This window comes from Acinonyx jubatus, chromosome E2 (assembly GCF_027475565.1).
Source record: "Acinonyx jubatus isolate Ajub_Pintada_27869175 chromosome E2, VMU_Ajub_asm_v1.0, whole genome shotgun sequence".
Lineage (NCBI taxonomy): Eukaryota > Metazoa > Chordata > Mammalia > Carnivora > Felidae > Acinonyx > Acinonyx jubatus.
The window spans coordinates 59,846,594-59,865,392 of NC_069396.1; the positions used below are offsets into that span (position 1 = coordinate 59,846,594).

At 42.7% G+C, this 18,799-nt stretch overlaps 1 protein-coding gene across 3 annotated transcripts in view; it reads right to left on the reverse strand.

The window, feature by feature from the left end:
* LOC113592401 (zinc finger protein 154-like) overlaps positions 1-18,799 on the reverse strand; it is a 224,576-nt gene that overhangs the window by 176,855 nt on the left and 28,922 nt on the right. The window contains exon 1 of one of the 3 annotated variants that reach the window (XM_053211217.1): positions 12,198-12,461. The exons of 1 other annotated variant lie outside the window; for it this stretch is intronic. In XM_053211217.1, coding sequence (XP_053067192.1) covers positions 12,198-12,230 — 33 coding nt within the window. In that variant the 5' untranslated portion in view covers positions 12,231-12,461. Of the gene's footprint in view, positions 1-12,197; positions 12,502-18,799 lie in introns of those variants that run through there. One more of the 3 variants, XM_027038195.2, reaches the window with a different exon arrangement.

Below are 18,799 nucleotides of genomic sequence, written 5' to 3' on the forward strand. Positions count from 1 at the left end.
ATATTCTGAACATTCCCACTGTTAGATCATAAAATTACCTGAGCCTCTAGTGAACTACATCATACAATTTTAGAAAATTACTTTTGAATGAGTGGCCTTCATGTTTTCCACAATATAAGCAATATAGAACAGAGTTATGATCTTTGTTATTCACCTTTGAGTCAAAGTTTCTCAGATTAAATGACATAAAGTCTGAGCCTACAAACATGTAAAGTTTATTTAAAGAAATGGTGAGATGTCCTAGAGAGAACTTAGAGCCCAGAAACTACACTTGGAACATATGTTTTTCTTGCCGAGCCGGCAAAGTATAACTGAGAGACCTGGGTGTCACTACCAACAAGCACAAAGGGATGAATGTCAGGGAGCCTGAAGAAATCAGTGTAGAGCTATTCATCAGACCATGGTGTAGGTTCATATTCCGAAAGATAAAAGAGAACAAAAGGTGACAAACGTATTCACCAGGATGAGAATGGTGAATGTGGCTTTTGTCTCACCAGGATAAGAATGCTGCTTACGAGAAAGTCTAGGGGAAAGGCGGTTCCTGTGACTGTATTGGATTCTCCACTTGTGTCTGCGCCAAAGTCCCTTGGAGCCACTTGGTAGACCATGAAGTGAGAACATACAATGTGAATGACGAACAACATGAATTCATGTACTGGGACTATATATCTTTCTGGAATGCCTGCATAACAGTTTCCATGAATTATTTTTTTTTTCTGGAGTTGTTTTTCCTTTTTATTGCTCCCGTCTATTCATGGCAAGAAAGGAATTTAGCAGGAGTTACAGGTCCCACTAGAGGAAAGAGCAGAGTCCAAGGCACTTTGAAGACATCATTCTTAGCTCCACCCACCTCAGAATCCTGGGGCAAAGTGTATTGGCCTAGAAGTCACTTGAGAGAATGTAGTGCTGAGACAGATCCTTCTGCCCCTCTGTGAAAATAAAGGACAAGTTTATGTCCAACGTCACCTAGAAAATATTTCCTTCCAAAGCCACCACTGTCTGAAGGTACTCTTTAGAGAGAAGCTGTAAGGAGTTGGCAAAGACAAGTTGTTTAAATCTCTTAAAATAACTATGTTGGGGGTGCCTGGCTGACTCAGTTAGAAGATCATGTAACTCTTGATCTTTGGGTTGTGAATTTGAGTTCCATGTTGGGTGTAGAGACTACTTAAATAAAAACTTAAAATAACTTCGTTGGACACCTTAAAACAATTATACTTCACTCTTCCATCCAGTACATTTCCTGCTTCTACCATTTCTCACTCACACCTTTACAACTCAACTTTTTAAGAGTGTTTTTTTGGGGCACCTGGGTGGCTCAGTCGGTTAAGCATCAGACTTTGGCTCAGGTCATGATCTCACAGCTCATGAGTTGGAGCCCGAGGTCGGGCTGTGTGCTGACAGCTCAGAGCCTGAAGCTGCTTCAGATTCTGTGTCTCCCCCTCTCTCTCTGCCTCTCTCCTGCTCATGCTCTGTCTCTCTCTGTCTCTCAAAAATAAATAAACTAAAGGAATTAAAAAGTTAAAAAAATTTAAAAAAACTATTTGAGAGAAACAGCCAGCCTATAACATATCTAAAATGCCTGGAAAACACCAGGTAAAAACGACAGGCAAGACAAGGTCTAATCATTGAGAGAAGACAGCTAAGATGGAAGATGTGTTTACTGAGATGTGTTTTTGGTCAACCCAAGTGTTTCACCTAAAAATATATTACTTTAAATTTCTGTTATTTGTGCATCATTGCAGCCTGCTAGAAGATGAAAATAAAGAAGTAGGAAAGATTTCACATTCTTAAAAATGAACAGGGACAAGGTAGGTATACTTTTATTCACTGCTTCAATAGGTACATGTTAAGCATGCAATGTGTGTCACACCTTATTCTTGTATATGAGAAGCAGGAGGAAGAAAATGTCTGGCAAAGAACCTGCCTCTATTAAGCCAATGTTACCATCAGGAAAGATAAACTTCAAACAAAACAAATAGCTAAAATATGCAATATATTTTCAGATGAGAAGGGCACAGTCAGGGATTCCACAGACAGAGGAAATTCTGTCTCTTGACTGGCTTCAGACTAGCGCTGAACATCCACTATTCCCTGAACCTCCAGTTTAGATCTAAGATCTAAGATCTTAGACTTTTCCAGCCTCCACATTTTTGTGAACCAGTTCCTTTAAAATCTCTCTCCTTTCTCTCTTGTGTCTCCATTAAGCCAATATTACCGAGGAAAAAATGAATATGATGTTTCTCTCTCCCTCTCTCTCTCTCTCTCTCTCTCTCTCTCTCTCTCGGTTCTGTTGCTCTGGAGAGCCCGATGAATGAATAGTCTTTGAAAACTTTCTGTGATCAGTTACAAAACTGCACACCCCGTGTACTTTATTACTGGTCCTGGGGAGCTGGGTGCACATTATTTCATCCGTATTTTATGTCTATAGCAAATTTCTGGGATCAGCACAAAGAAAGTGTTACTGAACCCAAGTGTGGCTGGCAGTCGCCTGAAAGATCATTACTCAAGAGACCAGTTTTAATTGGAAAGGAATTTGAGCTTTATATACAAGGCCGACAACCTGGGGAGAAGAGGACTCTTGTCCAAACGCCAACTCTGAGGTTTCTACCTGGCCCAGGGGTTGGTAAAAGGGTTTAGGACAGCTACTCAGCAAAGGGAGTGCCGTGACCTGCCACATTTCTTGGTCACGGGCAAACTCGATGGTGCCAGTTATAGATGTTGTCTCGGTGCTTGGTAGTTGTGCGGCGGGGTCCTGGTTATGTGCTGTGCAGGAGGACTCTGTTCTTTCTGCAAAGGAGGGCAAGGTCTACAGATACAAAAAGGGAGGTGAGGAAAAACATTTCTGTGACCTAAAAAAAAAAAAAAAGTTTTTCTACAAAAAAAAGGAGAAAAGAAAAGAAAAGAAAATTGCTAGGCTAATCAGAAAGCCGAGGTGCCTTCAAACCGATCTGCTGGCCTCTGTGGCCTGGGAAAGTTCTAGTTCCTCACACCTCAAGACAGGTGGTCTGCAAATCTCAAAGAGAGTATAAATGAGCTGTTATAGATCAAGGACCTCAGGTCAGCAAGTAAGGAGCGTGTCAACTAGAAGCAAGTTAACCTTTAAAACCAGCCGGAGTGCTGTCACAAGTGTGTTCTCACTCAGAATAAACACCTCATTGGATAAGAGAAAGAACAAGTGAAAGATCACCGAGTGCAGAGGCCAGGAATCACAAAGGTGTATGACGGTGTCAAGGCCCAAGTGTTTCTCTGGCACTTATATGGCCCCTGGATATCAGCACCTGCTCCAGATCTGCAAGGATTTCTAAAGCAGCTGCCCCACTCATCCTCTGAGCAGTGACAACTTGGTCTGATCTGACCTCTAGAATTTAAGCCACAGCTGTGAGGTGGGGAGTCTCCTGTTACTTCTCCTGAAAATAAGATGTGCCAATTTAGTCCCTAAGTGTCCTTCTACAGAAACTATGTGATAAAAGACAGGACACAGGCTTGATTTTTTTCCACAAATGACTATAGTTCTTAGTAGGAGTGAGACAGGTAACCACAACTGGTCCAGGACTCAAAGATCTTTTGTGATCTCTTTATGTACCCAAATCTTGTGGTTCTGACTCCCACTTACATGTTACATCTGATTATTATTTAAATTCATTTCATACTTTTTCTTTATTACAATTCCTCTATAATTTTCTATTATTTGTATTTATTGATTAATTTCACGCGCACGTGCGCGCACACACACACTTTGTTCTAGCTTATTACTGTTTTCCTTACTATTTTTTCAATATGTATACAACCTTTTTGTTTAGAAAATTTTGAGATTTATGTGCATACACATACAATACCTAGTATTTCCTCTTTCTCCTACTTGACGCCCTATCTCCTATAACGCAAGAGTTAAGTTCTGTCATCAATTGTTGTGCATCCCTCCAGAAATACTTATTTGTTAGCATATATTCGCAGTAACTAACCTGTAGTTTACCAAACATCTGATGGTCCCTGAAGTCTAATTCCAATTAATAATTTACTGTTATTTAATAACTTATGGACTATTAAGGTAAACAAGTAAAATATTATTATGGATTTGAAGTAAGTGATGCTGTGATGAATCCTAATTTGAATTCTCTGGGAGAATCTCAAATTTGGATGGTTTAGGTGTCATTAACTTAATGTAGCTAATAAAACTGTTTTTTCTTTAACATAAACGTGAACAGATACTTCACCAAAGAAGACAGATGGATGGCAAGCGAGCATATGAAAAGATGCTCAACATCATTTTATTATTAGAAATTGCAAAATAAAACAATGAGATATAACTAAATATCTAATAGAAATGGCCAAAATCCAGAACACTGATGACAACAAATGCTCCCAAGAATACAGAGCAATAGAAACTCTCATTCATTACTGGTAGGGATGCAAACTGGTACAGCCACTTTGGAAGATGCTTTGGTGGTTTCTTACAGAACTAATCACACTCTTATACAATCTGGCATTGTGCCCCTTGGTATTTACCCAAAGCAGTTGAAAATGTATGTCCACATAAAAACCTGAAGATAGACATTTTTAGCTGTTTTATCCATAACTGCCCAAACTAGGCAGCAACCAAGGCGTCCTTCAATAGGTGAATGGATAAATTATGTCCTATCCAGACAATGGGATATTATTCAGCACTAAAAAGAAGTTATCAAGGGGCACCTGGATGGCTCAGTTGGATAACATCAGATTTTTGACTTCGGCTCAGGTCATGATCTCATGGTTCGTGAGACTGGGCCCCACATCGGGCTCTGCGCTGACAGTGCGGAGTCTACTTGGGATTCTCCCTTCATCTCTCTCTGCCCCTCCCTTGCTCATGCACATGTGCTCTCTTGCACTCTCTCTCAAAATAAATATTTTTTAAAAATTATTTAAAAAAAGAAGTTATCAAGTCATGAAAAGGCATATTACTAAGTGGAAGAAACCAATCTGAAAAGGGTACATACTGTAGGATTGCAAGTATATGACATTCTGGAAAAGGTCGAACTATGGAGATAGTAAAAATCCACAGAATGCACAACACTAAGTGTGAACCCTAATGTTAACTGTGGACTTTGAGTGAAAATGATGTGTCAGCTCAGATTCATAGATTGTGAACAAACATATCACTCTGACGTGGGATGTTGATAGCAGGAAGTGTGTGCTTTTGTGGGGGAAGTCGTATACGGGATACCTCTGTAGCTTCCACTAATTTTGCTGTGAACTTAAAACTGCCCTAAAATCATAAAGTCTAATTTAAAAAATAATAATCTGGGGCGCCTGGGTGGCTCAGTCGGTTAAGCGTCCGACTTCAGCTCAGGTCACGATCTCACAGTCCGGGAGTTCGAGCCCCGTGTTGGGCTCTGGGCTGATGGCTCAGAGCCTGGAGCCTGCTTCTGATTCTGTGTCTCCCTCTCTCTCTGCCCCTCCCCTGTTCATGCTCTGTCTCTCTCTGTCTCAAAAATAAATAAAACGTTAAAAAAATTTTTTTTAATAATAATCTGGGTTTGATGACCTGCTTAACAAGTAAAAAACTGATCATAAATACAAAATAACAGCTAACTTAGTGGGGTCTTCTCTTCTCCAGTATGCAAGCTCTACCCACATGGCTGACCTTACTCCTTTCACTGACCTCTCCTCCCAACGTAGAAAGCATATAAATTATTGATTCTTGCTTAGGAAAAATGATGAGAAACAGAGTAACAGAAAGAGACTTCAATGTAATACTCTCAAAATTGAAGGCTAAATAATGCAATATAAGGATGAATGGTGCCCTAGAAAATAATGATTTTAGGAAACAGAGGAAAAATATTTTTATCTGTATTTAATTATTGAAATAATGACATTTTAACAATAACTTTAAATTTTCAGACATCTACAAAAGAGAAAGGTTAATAAAATGAACCATGTGAACCCATAACAGTTTCACAGAACCTACCCACTGCCAAACTCATTTTGCTTATAAACCCACCCAACTTCCCTCCAAAGCCAATTCATGTTAAGGATAATTTAAGAAGCCATATAATTGTGCCTCTAAACACTTATGTGAATATTTATAAAAGAATGTTTTTTATAAAAGAATATTTCATTTAACATAAAGTATTTTTATTACATGTAAATTAAATAATAGTTGCTTAAAATCATCAATTACCAAGTCAGTATTCAATTGTGATGTGTTGATTAAATATTTAGAGTTGTTTGTTGGAATCAGCACTCAAATATTTTTCTGACCATTGTATCATATTTATATGTTCTCTAGATTTTATTATATTCTACAGATATCCTATCCCTTTTATCTTAACATATTACATTTTATGAAAGGGTTCATATATCTTAATAGAATTTCACATATATTAATTTGGCTTACTGCTTACTCATAATGTATTTTAATATAATCTTCGATGCCCCATTGTTCCTTTAAACAGTCACTTAAAATCAATGGGTGGGATCAAAATTAGATTTGGTACTTGGGTAGAATTATTCATATGGGGCCATTGCCATTGCTACTTTTCTCTATATGACATTCCAAAAAACATACTATCTCCTTATCTCTATTTTCATCAAGTCAGTATCAATATATTCAGTAAGTTCTTACTTAGGAGCCAATCAGCTCCTAATGACACTCAAGAGAAACAAACAAACAAAATTTTCCTTCCATTCTTAGAAAAATACAGCTACCTGCACAAAATATTATGACACCTTCTTCCCCTTCTTTTTCACCTAACAGTATGTTCCAGAGCTGTAGCAGTTGGCAGAACTTCCTCCAAAGCTAATGCTCCATCTTGGTATCCGTCATGATTTATTCAATCTTCCATTGACAGACATCAAATTAGTTTCAATCTTTGGTAGTATTAAAAAACCCTCCAAAAATTAAATTTGTGTGTGTGAAAGACCTGATGTTAATGTTTATGTTATATTGAGTTGGAAAAGTCGGTTACGTGAAAAATGACTTCTGACTGTAAAGATAATAAGCCTTATTTATTTATCAAACTCACAACCCTGAGATCAAGAGTCACATGCTCCACCAAATTCCAGGTGCCCCGATCCAATTTTATTTTAAAGTTTACATATTTCTCTGATTCAAGGAAAATCAAACCGCCCAAGTCCTCTAAATTGATAAAATGGTTTCTACTAAAATTTGGATATTATCTTCCTCAACCATACTGAATGTGGGATCCTTATATTATCTTTATAATTTTACTTTTCTCACAGCACAGAAGGTGTTATTGACAGACTTGAATTTCAACCAACTTATCTTTAAACTCAATAAAGCTTCCCTCTAATGAGATTTCTCAGCCAATGACAGCTTTTGGAAGGAAATATTTTCTGGAATGATGTTGGATATTACCTTGTCTTTATTTTCACACAAGGGGCAGGTTTTTCTCAGCATTGCCTGCTTTCTGAGTGGCTTTCAGAACCTTAAGCTTTGCCATAATACTTTGCAGTGGATGGAGCTTAGAATGATGTCTCCAAAGTGTCACTGGTTTCTTCTCCTGCAGCCTGCATCTGCATTAAGTAACTTTACTGCTATGAAAGTAAATGGCCCCAAAATAAATAAAAACTACTAAAAAAATATATAGTAGTATTCATTGGATATTCTAGAAATATCACCTCACTGCATGTATGCATGTTGCCATCCACTGACATTGTGTGCTCTGGCCTCATCTACCAAGTGGCTCCATGTCCTTGTCCTGATCGGGTACAAGTAACAAGCCCACCATGTTCACAGCCACGGCCTTTCCCCCAGACCTTCCTGTGAAACCAAAGCCCCAAACTCTATTCTCATCTCAGTGAGACAAGAGCCATGTCTCATCCTAATGAATATGTCAGTCGCCTTTTACTTTCTTCTACTTCATCTTTTTGAATAACCCTGATTATGAACCTACAACATAGTCTGATGAACACCTCTACACTGGTCTCCTCAGCCTCCCCAACATTCATCCCTTCATGCTTTCTGACAGTGACATGTGGGTGTCTCAGTCCTGCTTTACCTGCTGGGCAAGAAAAACAAATGTTCCAAGTATAGTCTCTAGGCTTTAAGTTCCCTCTAGAACATCTCATTATTTATCTAATCAACTTTATATATTTGTAACCTCACATTTCATGTCATTTAATCTTCCAGGATATTTTTATTCAAAATTCAGTAACAGTGATAGTAAGTCTGCTTCACCTTGCTTATAGTGTAGACAACTATAAGCTACATCTTCAAAGGTCACACTGCCCTGCATGATGACAGATAAAACTACATTCTACTTCTGAGAAGCCACAATCCTTTCCCCTGCACATCTCCCTATGACCATCCATCTCCCAAGCTTCCCAACTTAGAGGAGAAATCAGGCCCTGGTACCACTGGTCTTATTGTCTCCTCATGGTCCCATTGGCCACTGGGTTCAACCACCAGCAATAAAAGACAGGCAGAAAAATATATATCTGAGCTGTGGGCCTGGCACACAGGGATCCACAACCTCCTGACAAGCAATTCCCCTGGTATGGTCATTGTCATGTAATTAACAATGCAGGGCGCTGGGATCATCTGACATGTTCCCTCTCCAAACCCACATCTTTCTTTAGGCTGCACATCCCTTAGTGCCCGTAACCCACAGTCAAATTACTGTGGCTGCCACCGCCTCACTGTCCCACTCCAAAGACAGCTCCCTGACCTGCCCAGAAGTTACCTATATTTAAACTGCTTCCTCCTCACCCCACCCTCAGATTATGGTGATGGCTGAACACATAACACCTAAGACTGGACAGATGTGACTGACAGCAGTTTATCACAAATTCACCCCTCTGAGTACAGGATACTACTCACCATAAAGGCCCACATGGAGGCTGCATTCTGGAAAAAAGTGAGAAAATAGGGGCTGTGAGATGCTATCCTTGTAGGATGAAAAGGTTGGGAGCCCTCTGAATCCCATAGGCTGTGACTGGCTTGTGTGAATAAGTCTGTGGGCTGGGAGGGGACTGAAACCTGCTACAAAGAGATGAGCAGGAACCGTGCCCTGTTCCCTTTATGAAAAGGGTTGTTAGGCTAGGAGATATTATCCCATGAAGCAGTGTGGGAAGGAGAATTTGCACTCAGGCCATCTGAGAGCACTAGGTACCTCCACACGTCAAGGAAGCATATCATACAGGGTTTAGGCCTTATGCCACAATTTGGCACACAGCACCCACAATTCAAGTGGCAAATTCAAACAGGATCCTGTAAGACCACTAACCTCATACGGGTCCCAACAGCAGTGTTATTCCAAATCATTTTATGGCTCTGATCATCCTGTGGCTCTGATCCTTGCCTGACTTAGACACACAGAACCATGGGCAGATCCCACATATCCATAGGCCCATCCTATTTCCTTGATGCACTTGCTATCACCTCAGCAAATAAAAATTTTCTCTGTCCCCCTAACCTTCGAGACCAACTCCATTGATTGCCCACCCCAGGCCTGGTGATTCTCACAGGTGACCCTATTTTCCCTGACCAGGCTGAATGAAACACATCAGGTCCCACCAAAGTCCTCACAAAATCTTGATAAGTCTAAAAAGTGGCTAATAAATACCAGTTCTGGCCTGGGCGTCATCTTTTGTCCCCTACCTCTCGTCTCTGCATCCACTGCAAATCCACTCTTCCCTTGGAAGCTCTGGCCATCTACAGACTAGTCTGTCTGATACACCAAACCTCATGTCTACTTACCTGCATCTGTGCAGCCCGAAACCATCACCCAGGTATCCAAGCAAGAGACCCAGTCCTGGCCCTCACCCTCCACACCTGGCCCCCAAATAGTTTTGCCACCACAACCTCAAGTTTGCCTAAATACGACCCACCGCTCAGTCCTCTTCGTCCCCACTGTAGTTTCCACATTTTGGATGTTTCTAACCTGAATCCCTCCCCAGATTTCCCGACCTGTAAGCTGTTCATTTGATGCCTCCAGTCACTGATTTTTGAAACACCTCAGACTCTTCACATGGTCGAAATTAAGCTCCTGATATCCTCGGTGAATACCAACTTGCTCATCTGAATGTGCCAGCAGCTAGATCCCGAGACCTGACCTTTACTTCTCACCTGCTTGTATCCACCGACCTTTGTCCCACATTTTTCTTAGGCTCTTCTTTCCAGCTTATCTCCTAACTCAGGCCAAAGACCCAAGAGGCAGAGCATCCCATGATGGAAACCAAAACTACCCCTCAAGCTATCACGACTGCCTGGAGGAAGAGCTCTTGCGGCCCAGACCAGTTGGAGCTTAACCCCTAACTCACGCCAGCACAGATGGATCATGGAGTGACCAAGAGTTACCTTTAACTCACTACAATGTTGAAAATCACGCCCAGAGGTGGAGGCTTAACTGCAAACAAAACACCCAATGTATGAAGAAGGATGTTCTGTCAACTGCGCCTGAGTGCCCAATTCCTTGTATTTCCCCACCCCTACATGCTTACACGTCACTCCTTTTCCGCCCTAGGTCCTTTAAAATTCCCTATTTTTCGGAGAGCCAGTCTAACACCTTTGTTGTGACTGTGTTTCCATTCAGTTACAGCTGTTGCTCCAATAAAGCTTTGTCTGTATTTTTAAATCGTGGGTCCAGGTTCATTTCTACTCTCACTGGGTCCAAGGACTGGAGTTCGGTAACACATTGATGCAGCTTCCATTCCTACAGCTGCTAAGACCAAAATCTTTGAGGTCATCACTAATTAGCTCCTTCATTTTCTCACTGTCCACATCAGAAAGTCTAGTTGCCCCTTTTAAAAACACACAGGGGTACCTGGGTGGTCCAGTCAGTTAAGTGTCCTACTTCAGCTCAGGTCATGATCTCGCAGCTTGTGGGTTCGAGCCCCATGTCAGGCTCTGTGCTGACAGCTCAGAGCCTGGAGCCTGCTTCAGATTCTGTGTGTGTGTCTCTCTCTGCCCCTCCCCCGCCTAGGCTCTGTCTCTCTCTGTCTCTCAAAAATAAATACAAAAAAAAATTTTTTTTAATAAATAAATACAAAATAAAAAATAAATAAAGACACACAGGGCACTTGGGTGGCTCAGTCTGTTAAGTGACCAACTTTGGCTCAGGTCATGATCTCATGGTTCATGAATTCAAGCCCTGTGTTGGGCTCTGTGCTGACAGCTCAGAGTCTGGAACCTGCTTCAGATTCTGTGTCTCCCTCCCTCTCTCTCTGCCCCTCTCCTGCTCGTGCTCTGCCTCTCTCTCTCTTTCAAAAATAAAACATTAATAAAAAAATTTTTTTAACACACAGCCAGAATACAACCATCTCCTAAGCAACAACCCTGGTCCATTACCCCTCACCTGGACTATAGCAGTAGCCACCACAATGATTGTCCTTCTTGCTCCCTCAAGCTCATAGTCTGTTTTCCACTCTGAAGCCAGATGAAGTCTTCTAAGACCTTGGTAACATCACCTCCTTCCTGTGATCAAAACCTCTCGTTACTTCTAGAACACACACCCAGAAGCTCAGGCAGTCACTCTTGTCATGACACCTATCCACTTGCTATTTATTCCTACTTGAAAGAAACGGAGACCTGTGGTTTTGAACATTCCTGACTTTAGTTTTACCTCTAGGCACTTGCACATCTTGGTACCCAGTCCTGGGTTAACCTTCCACACCTGCTTAAAAAGGTCGCCATTAAAGGGAACATTCACATATAACCCCTGACATGGACTTAGGACCTCAGCCAGCTGACCTCAGGCTGGCTTCTATTTTTTGTGCCTGAGTACTCAGTTTTGCCTTTTACCAGGTGTGACCTTGAACAAAGACTCAACCTCCCAGGGCCACAAGGTCTTCACCACCCCTCACCCCCCACCCCTTACGGAGATCGTGTCCCTCCTTTGGCCAAAACTTGGCGTCTACTGTCTAGAGTCCTTGGCGTCTAGAGTCCTCACGTGAAAGGACAACCCTCCAGCCCGCCAGGCCCCCCGTGACTCCGCGGCACTTATGTTCCCCGAGGGCAGAAGGAGGACCCCACACTCCCGAATCCTCCCCCTCAGGTCCCCCTGCAGCCCTGCACCAGCCGGCCCCTTCCTTGCAGCCCACTCCCACACCCCGTCACGCCAGCGCTCAGACACTGGGCCCCCGCCCACGAGCACCTCCCCGGGGCCGGACACTGGGGCCTGGGCTGCAGAGACCCGAGCAGGTGCCCCGCGCTCTGGCCTGGAGGGGCGGAGGCGGGGGCCCGGGGGCCGCGCGTTTACCTCAGCCGGGTCCCTGGGCGCGGCCACCGCCATCGGACTGTGGGCGGAGTGAAGTGATGACAGCTGAGTGAACACGACGGTCACGGGCACAGAAGTCTCCAGGCCGGTCTCGCTGGCGACGAGGTCCCCGCCCCCAGACTCGCCTCCTTACGGCGGGACAAAGCCTCCTTTCTCGCCGTGGCCCGGCCCTCCGGAACGTCTCACAAGGCGAAGACACCTGCCGACAGCCAAAACGATGGCCACAGACTGGACACAGGAAGCCCCGCCCCAACCCTTTGTGCTCAAACGGAAACACCTCTTTTCTAAGCCTTCGTTGGCTCAGCGATGCCGTCTTTAACGCTGGGCGTACTGGGAAATTTAGTTCCCACAGATTCCCAAGGCCTAGGAAAGAGGGTTCTCCACCTGACTCCAGGAGAAAAGGCCAAGATTTACTGAGAGAGCCTCTGGGAAATGGAAGGCCCTTGTTCAAGGGTAGAGGTTCGGCGGTCCTTCTTTAAGGAGGCCATGGGCGGATATCTGGAGACTAATCACCCAGGTGTCCAAGCCATGAGTTAGAATAACAAATCTTTGCCAAGAGGCTATGGGCAGCGATGCAAATTTGCCCAACACTGAGGTGCCATTTCCTCCCATACTGTTCCCTTAGAGGCACACAGAGTTCGGGAATCGACAAAAATTGTAATGCTTGCAAAGCCCAAATCTATTATAAACCACTGCATAGTAGCTAGAAACCCCAAATTTAGAGAGTATTTTAAAAATAAGGTCTTTCTTATGGTACAAACCAAAGCAATATGTGATAGGCAGTCCCCAAGTTGGAGACTTGGGAGTAGGAAAAATTAATTGCAAGTATCGCGTGAGACAAACGTACCTGAAAAAGGTAGCTCTTGGCAAGCTGCCAGTAGAATTCATTTGCTTTCCTCTGGGACAACACTAGGTGAGGTCCATGCCAACTAATCAGAGAGAAGGGGATATGGACCTTCTAAGGGCTCAGGCTACTACTACTTTTCTCCAATACATGGCAGAACAGATGCCAGCTTCCCGGAGGGGAACCTGCCAGGTAGTTGAGATGAAGTGGCTTTGGCCACAGAAACTGGCAGTGACATGAATCTGGAAAGAGCCCTGGGCTGGTTAGAAAGTGCAACATAGCCACATATGCTTCCCACATAAATGAAATTTATGGGGCATCTTCCCTTTATGGAGGTTCAGATGTATGAGATTCAAAGCAGACAGATGGATACTCACAGAGGCTTTGATCCATTTTTGTTATACTGAACAAGGAAATTTCACATTTCCTCCAAACTGTGGTCTTTCTCTAGTGTGAACTCTCCATTGATAATTGAAGGTGAGGCTATCGCCAGAAGATGTCCTATATTCACTATACTGTAAGGATTTTCTTTAGTGTAGACACCCTGATTCTGAGCAAGTGTGTCGGTGTAGCTGAAGGCTGTCTTGCGTTCTTCCCAGTTTTAATGACTTTTTCTACCAACCCACACTTGATGGTTTTGTTTGCTCTCTCCCTAGTATAAGTGCCCTACTTATAAAAATAGTCCAAGGTGGCCAGGAAGTCCTTCCTAACCTCCCCATGGGTAAAGGGCTTCCTTAACACATGGAACTTGCATCTCTTCACACATGAGGCCCTTTCCATGTTTCTTCTGAAATTTTTCACCAAAATGCTGCTCCTGGTGACACTAAGGGTTTGCACTAAAATAAAATTGTTTGGTACATGCTGTTCTCTTGTAAACAGTTTCTGTCCATGATGCTTTCCATGGTGCTTAGACAACTGTAAAATGTGTTTCAAGATAGGGATACACATATCACAGGGGTGGGTCTTCTGGATGAAGGGACCTGCCTTGAAAATCCTGATCTGTGCTACTCCTACAGAAACACTCTGTTCATAAGGTACCTGTTTGTTCTCTGATCTGCACCAATAACCTTAAAGCAAAGAAGTAACAGTGAAATATGTGTTGACATTATTGGAGTAATGTGTCTACACTGACTCAATGAATCACATCCAGTTGAATTACTCAATTGAATTGCAACCAGGAATAATTCAGGGGATGCTTTTGAGAAATGGGAGTGGGGTTCTGGTTGCAGATGTGGCTGCTGAGCATTACTAAAACCATAAGGTCACAGAATAGTAGAGGCTTCACCAGGAGGACATGGGACAGGGTGTGGCACAGGGAAGCAAAGCAGATGTACATCTTCTTCTTCCACCAAAGACTTTCAGCAGGAACTTGTCTGCTGGTGACATTGAAGGCCATGCAGAGGCATGTGAGAGCCCAGGAAAATCCAATTGCAACAAATGAGTGGGAGTTCAAGGCCAATGTCAGGATACTGTACACCTTGGGGTACAACATAGGCAGGTCAGTGTGGCAGAGCACTTAAGAAAGATTGTTGAGAGGGATAGGTAAGATGTGGAATACAGAGATATTAGAGATTTCCCCTGGACTTCAACAAGTCAGCACAGTACCAACAACAGAAAGATAGAAATGGGGTGTGGCCACTGGCAATGGCACCAAAACCCTGGTTGGAAAGGACAGGTTGCTGGTGTGATCTGAACATAGCCCAGACATCACACACTCCCCAGCTGCCATCCACCAGGGGCAGGCCCCCTCTGAGCCCACCCTGTCACGGCTAAGGTCATGTCCATCCTGTGATGCAGAAAGGACTCTTCTGAAGCCCTACTTGAGCAACTACATGGGACATGGAGGATACAAGCACTGAAGGAAAAAACTGTCAGGTGAGTGGTCACTACCGGGCCAGGGCAATTCAGCACACAACAGACCACAAAAGAGATCTCCACACTACAAAGAGAACTGAGCAGGAGGCTTGAAAAACAGCTCATGGTCCAGGTAAGTAGAGGCCATGAGAATGCAAGGAATTCGTGGCATGAGCCTGCACAAGGAAATGTCAGTTAAAGTAAGGGAGTAAAACCTAAGGTACAGAGGTTCCATGGACCTAAACACAGTCACTGGCTAGGGAGAGGGCAAGCAAGTGAGATCCTTGGGCTCACTATAAGAGTACTGACCCTGAATCTTTCCCTATGAGGCAGATGTTGGGGCATGAGGAGGGAAGAGGTCAGTGCAAACAGTCCAGCCCTATCAACCACAGCACCTGCTCAGGAACTGGGGGACAGAAACAGTGTCCATGGTCCTGATGTGAGAAGGACAGAGCACCATCTGGGGAAAGCAGGGTTGGAGAGTGGGGATACAAAGCTTAGACCAGAGCACTGGGGAGGGCATGAATGCCTTGCCCAGTGAGGATATGAGCATATAAATGCAAAGTTCTTCAGATTCACATTGTGGTACAGGAATCTCTGGAACTCATCCAGGAACCCCCACTCCTCCCACAAATACAAAAGCATGTCCCCAAATGTCATAGTGGCTGTCATTATAGGGACAGCTGAACTCAGGAGTAGCCTCTCTGAGGTCCCACAATACAAACTCATCTTCCTCCAGAGATCCACATCTCAGATTAGATACCAGTCGTTGGTCCCACTGATGACTATGCTCTCCTCTTGGTCACATTAATACTGTTCAGACCTCACTAACAACAGGCAGGTGGGGAGATAGACCCCATCTAAGCAGTGAGCCTGGCCTGCAGGGTGCAAACCCTCCTGCCAGGCAATAACCCTGGGCCCCCCAAGATCATGACTCCCAGATACAACCAAACCTGTCTTCACAACTCTACCTTCAGTCCCCATAGCAAGGCCCTGGAGCCATCAGATCACACTTCCCCCCTATATGCACATCATTCTGTGGACCATACTCTCACATCTCCAGACACTATAGTCACCACCACCTCCCTGCCCCCCTTCACAGGTATCTCCCTGGACTCACCCAGGTACCGGGCACATGGCATCCAAAGAGTGCTTGACCAGTTCAAACATGATCCAGCACAACCCCAGACCTCTGATGGATCCCACAGTCAGGAAAAGTCCCAAATGCTGCTTTGAAGGCCTCACAGCCTGCCTCTGAATCTTTCTTCAATATTAACCACCCAGAACTACAAGTGAGTTTGAGACACGCATGGCTTTCTTGCACTTCTGTGCTGCACTGGTATCCCCTCAGCAGCCATTACCCACCATTCTCTACAAAACTTTAATTAAAATCCCAGCACTACTAGTCCCCCATGCCAGGCATAGTATCTCTCACAGATGACAACCTTTGCTCCAGATCTTATCCACCAGCAAGACTGAAAAATCCCAGACCTCACCAAAGCTCATCACAAAATTATGCTGATTCAGTATAGTAGTAAGAATAAGCAGGAGCCTTGCCTTCAGTGTCATCTTGACTCAATTACTATTCTGTCCTCATATCCATCTCATATCTACTCATCCCAGGGAAGCCTTGGTCACCTGCCAGACCATCCTCTCCTCACCTTTGTGCCCTCCACACTCAACCATGGTGCCCAATCCTGGGTACCATCTTCCTAACCTATTAAGAGCATCACCACCATAAAAAAAAGAGCATCACCACCATAACATAAATTTCCCCCTCCTACATGTGATCCAAAGCTCCACTCAGGTTCACCACTTTTGGATGTCTCCCTCTTGAACTGCTCCCCATATTTTTAGTCCTGTGTGTCCAACTGCCCACTTGGTGACCTCACTTAGCATTCTATGAAATATCACAGACTCTTAACAGAGCCAAACAAAACCCTTGATAGTCCCAATAAAAATTAATCTTCCACCAACTTCATCCTAGTTGATGGAGCTTCCATTGTTTCAGCTGCTAGGACCAAAAACCCTAAGGTCTTTTCTGACTCCTCCCTTTTCTCCCTCACCTACATCATCAAAATGTCTACTTAGCCTTTCTTTAAAAATAGACCCATTCTCTCTCCTTCTTCCTTTCCAATTGTGTGAAATAAATAAATAAACAATAAATCATAAAATGGACCCAGAAACCAACCACTTCTCCCACCTCTACAGCCACTACTCTGGTTCACCAACACTCACCAGGACTATTGCAGTAGCCTCCTTCTGGCCTCCCTCCCTCCTCTCTTAACCTCATACATAATCTGCTCTCCACTGTGCAGGGTGTGATTCAGATCGTGTAACTCCATCATTACTAGAACCTACAACACATTTAAAGAAAAGAAAAGTGATTCTGAGAGTTTCATAAACCAATTTTTCAAGTGGAGCTTTGTTTACACTGAGACAAATTGGAGTTAAGTTTTGGATTCTTTTTTTCCCTAAGATTTATTTAAGTAATCTCTACATCGAACGTGGAGCTTGAACTCATGAGATCAAGAGTCGCATGTTCTACCGACTGAGCCAACCAGATGCCCCAAGTTTTGGAATATAACAGACAAGGTGCATAGGCACAAAAACCCTCATATAATATATGTACTTTTGAAAAATGCAATACATGAACATGTAATTTGAGTGTCTTGCATTAGGCCAGATTTCAAAGTCAGTATTTGTGAAAACAATGGAAAGATTCAACATTTCAAAATAATTGCATCTCATTCAGATGACATCTAGGTAAGCCACTGAGCATTTACTAAAAACTCTTAGACTGTGAAAACTATTAAAACATCAAAGTAAAAACTTCAAAAGAAAAAAGCTTCAAGGAAATCATGCAGTTTCTTATTTTCTATTAGAATATAGATTAATGTTGAAAAGAAACAACTCTTCCTATGGAAATTTATGTTGTTATTGAGTTTATTAGAAATACTAAATATAACTTAAATCACCATGATTTATCATTTATAACACCCATGTTACTTAAATATATTGGATTAAAGTGCTATTTAGGCAAACATGTGCTTCATATTTACTTAAACAGTATTTAAATACTAAAATTCAAACAATTTTCAAATCGATTTTTTTAAAGCAGATATCACAGAACTACATTTAGCCACAGATAAGACTATTTTTCAATGACCAAGAATTATTTTTATGTTAGTCATCATAAAAGACAAATGGGAGGTGGGGGGGGCGCCTGGGTAGTTCAGTCAGCTAATCATCTGACTTTGCTCAGGTCATGATCTCATTGGTCCGTGAGTTCAATCCCTGAATTGGCTCTGTGTTGACATCTTGAAGCCTGGAACCTGCTTCGGATTCTCCCTCTCTCTCTGCCCCTCCCCTGCTTGTGCTTTGTCTCTCTCTCTCTCTCTCTCTCTCTCTCTCTCACTCACTCAAAAAAGTAAATAAATACATAAATACTAAATTTTTTAAAATAAATAAAAGACAAATGGTTATGAAATATAGATAATGAGGAAATGAAAATCCAGGTATTTGAAAGTTGCCATTATGCGCCAGTGACCACCAAATATTTCTAAAAGTTGTTTTCATTTCATAAAAAATTCCAAACTATTCCTTTAGTATTTTTCCTGGTTCATTGGTGGTTAAATGTAACAGTCAATAAAGTAAATTTATTTAATTAAATTTTTAAAGAAATATGATCATTTCACCTATGCGAATAAATGCTTATTGACCCATCATGTCCCCTCTGTAAAGATTCTCATCTTTGGCATATCCATCAAGACCTAACAGAAGAAATGATCAATACTTCCTCTGCTTTGTCTTATATGCACTCACATACTTCTTAAATTCCCTTCAGTTTTTCTGAAGTCTTTATTATCAGCCTCCATAATCTGGG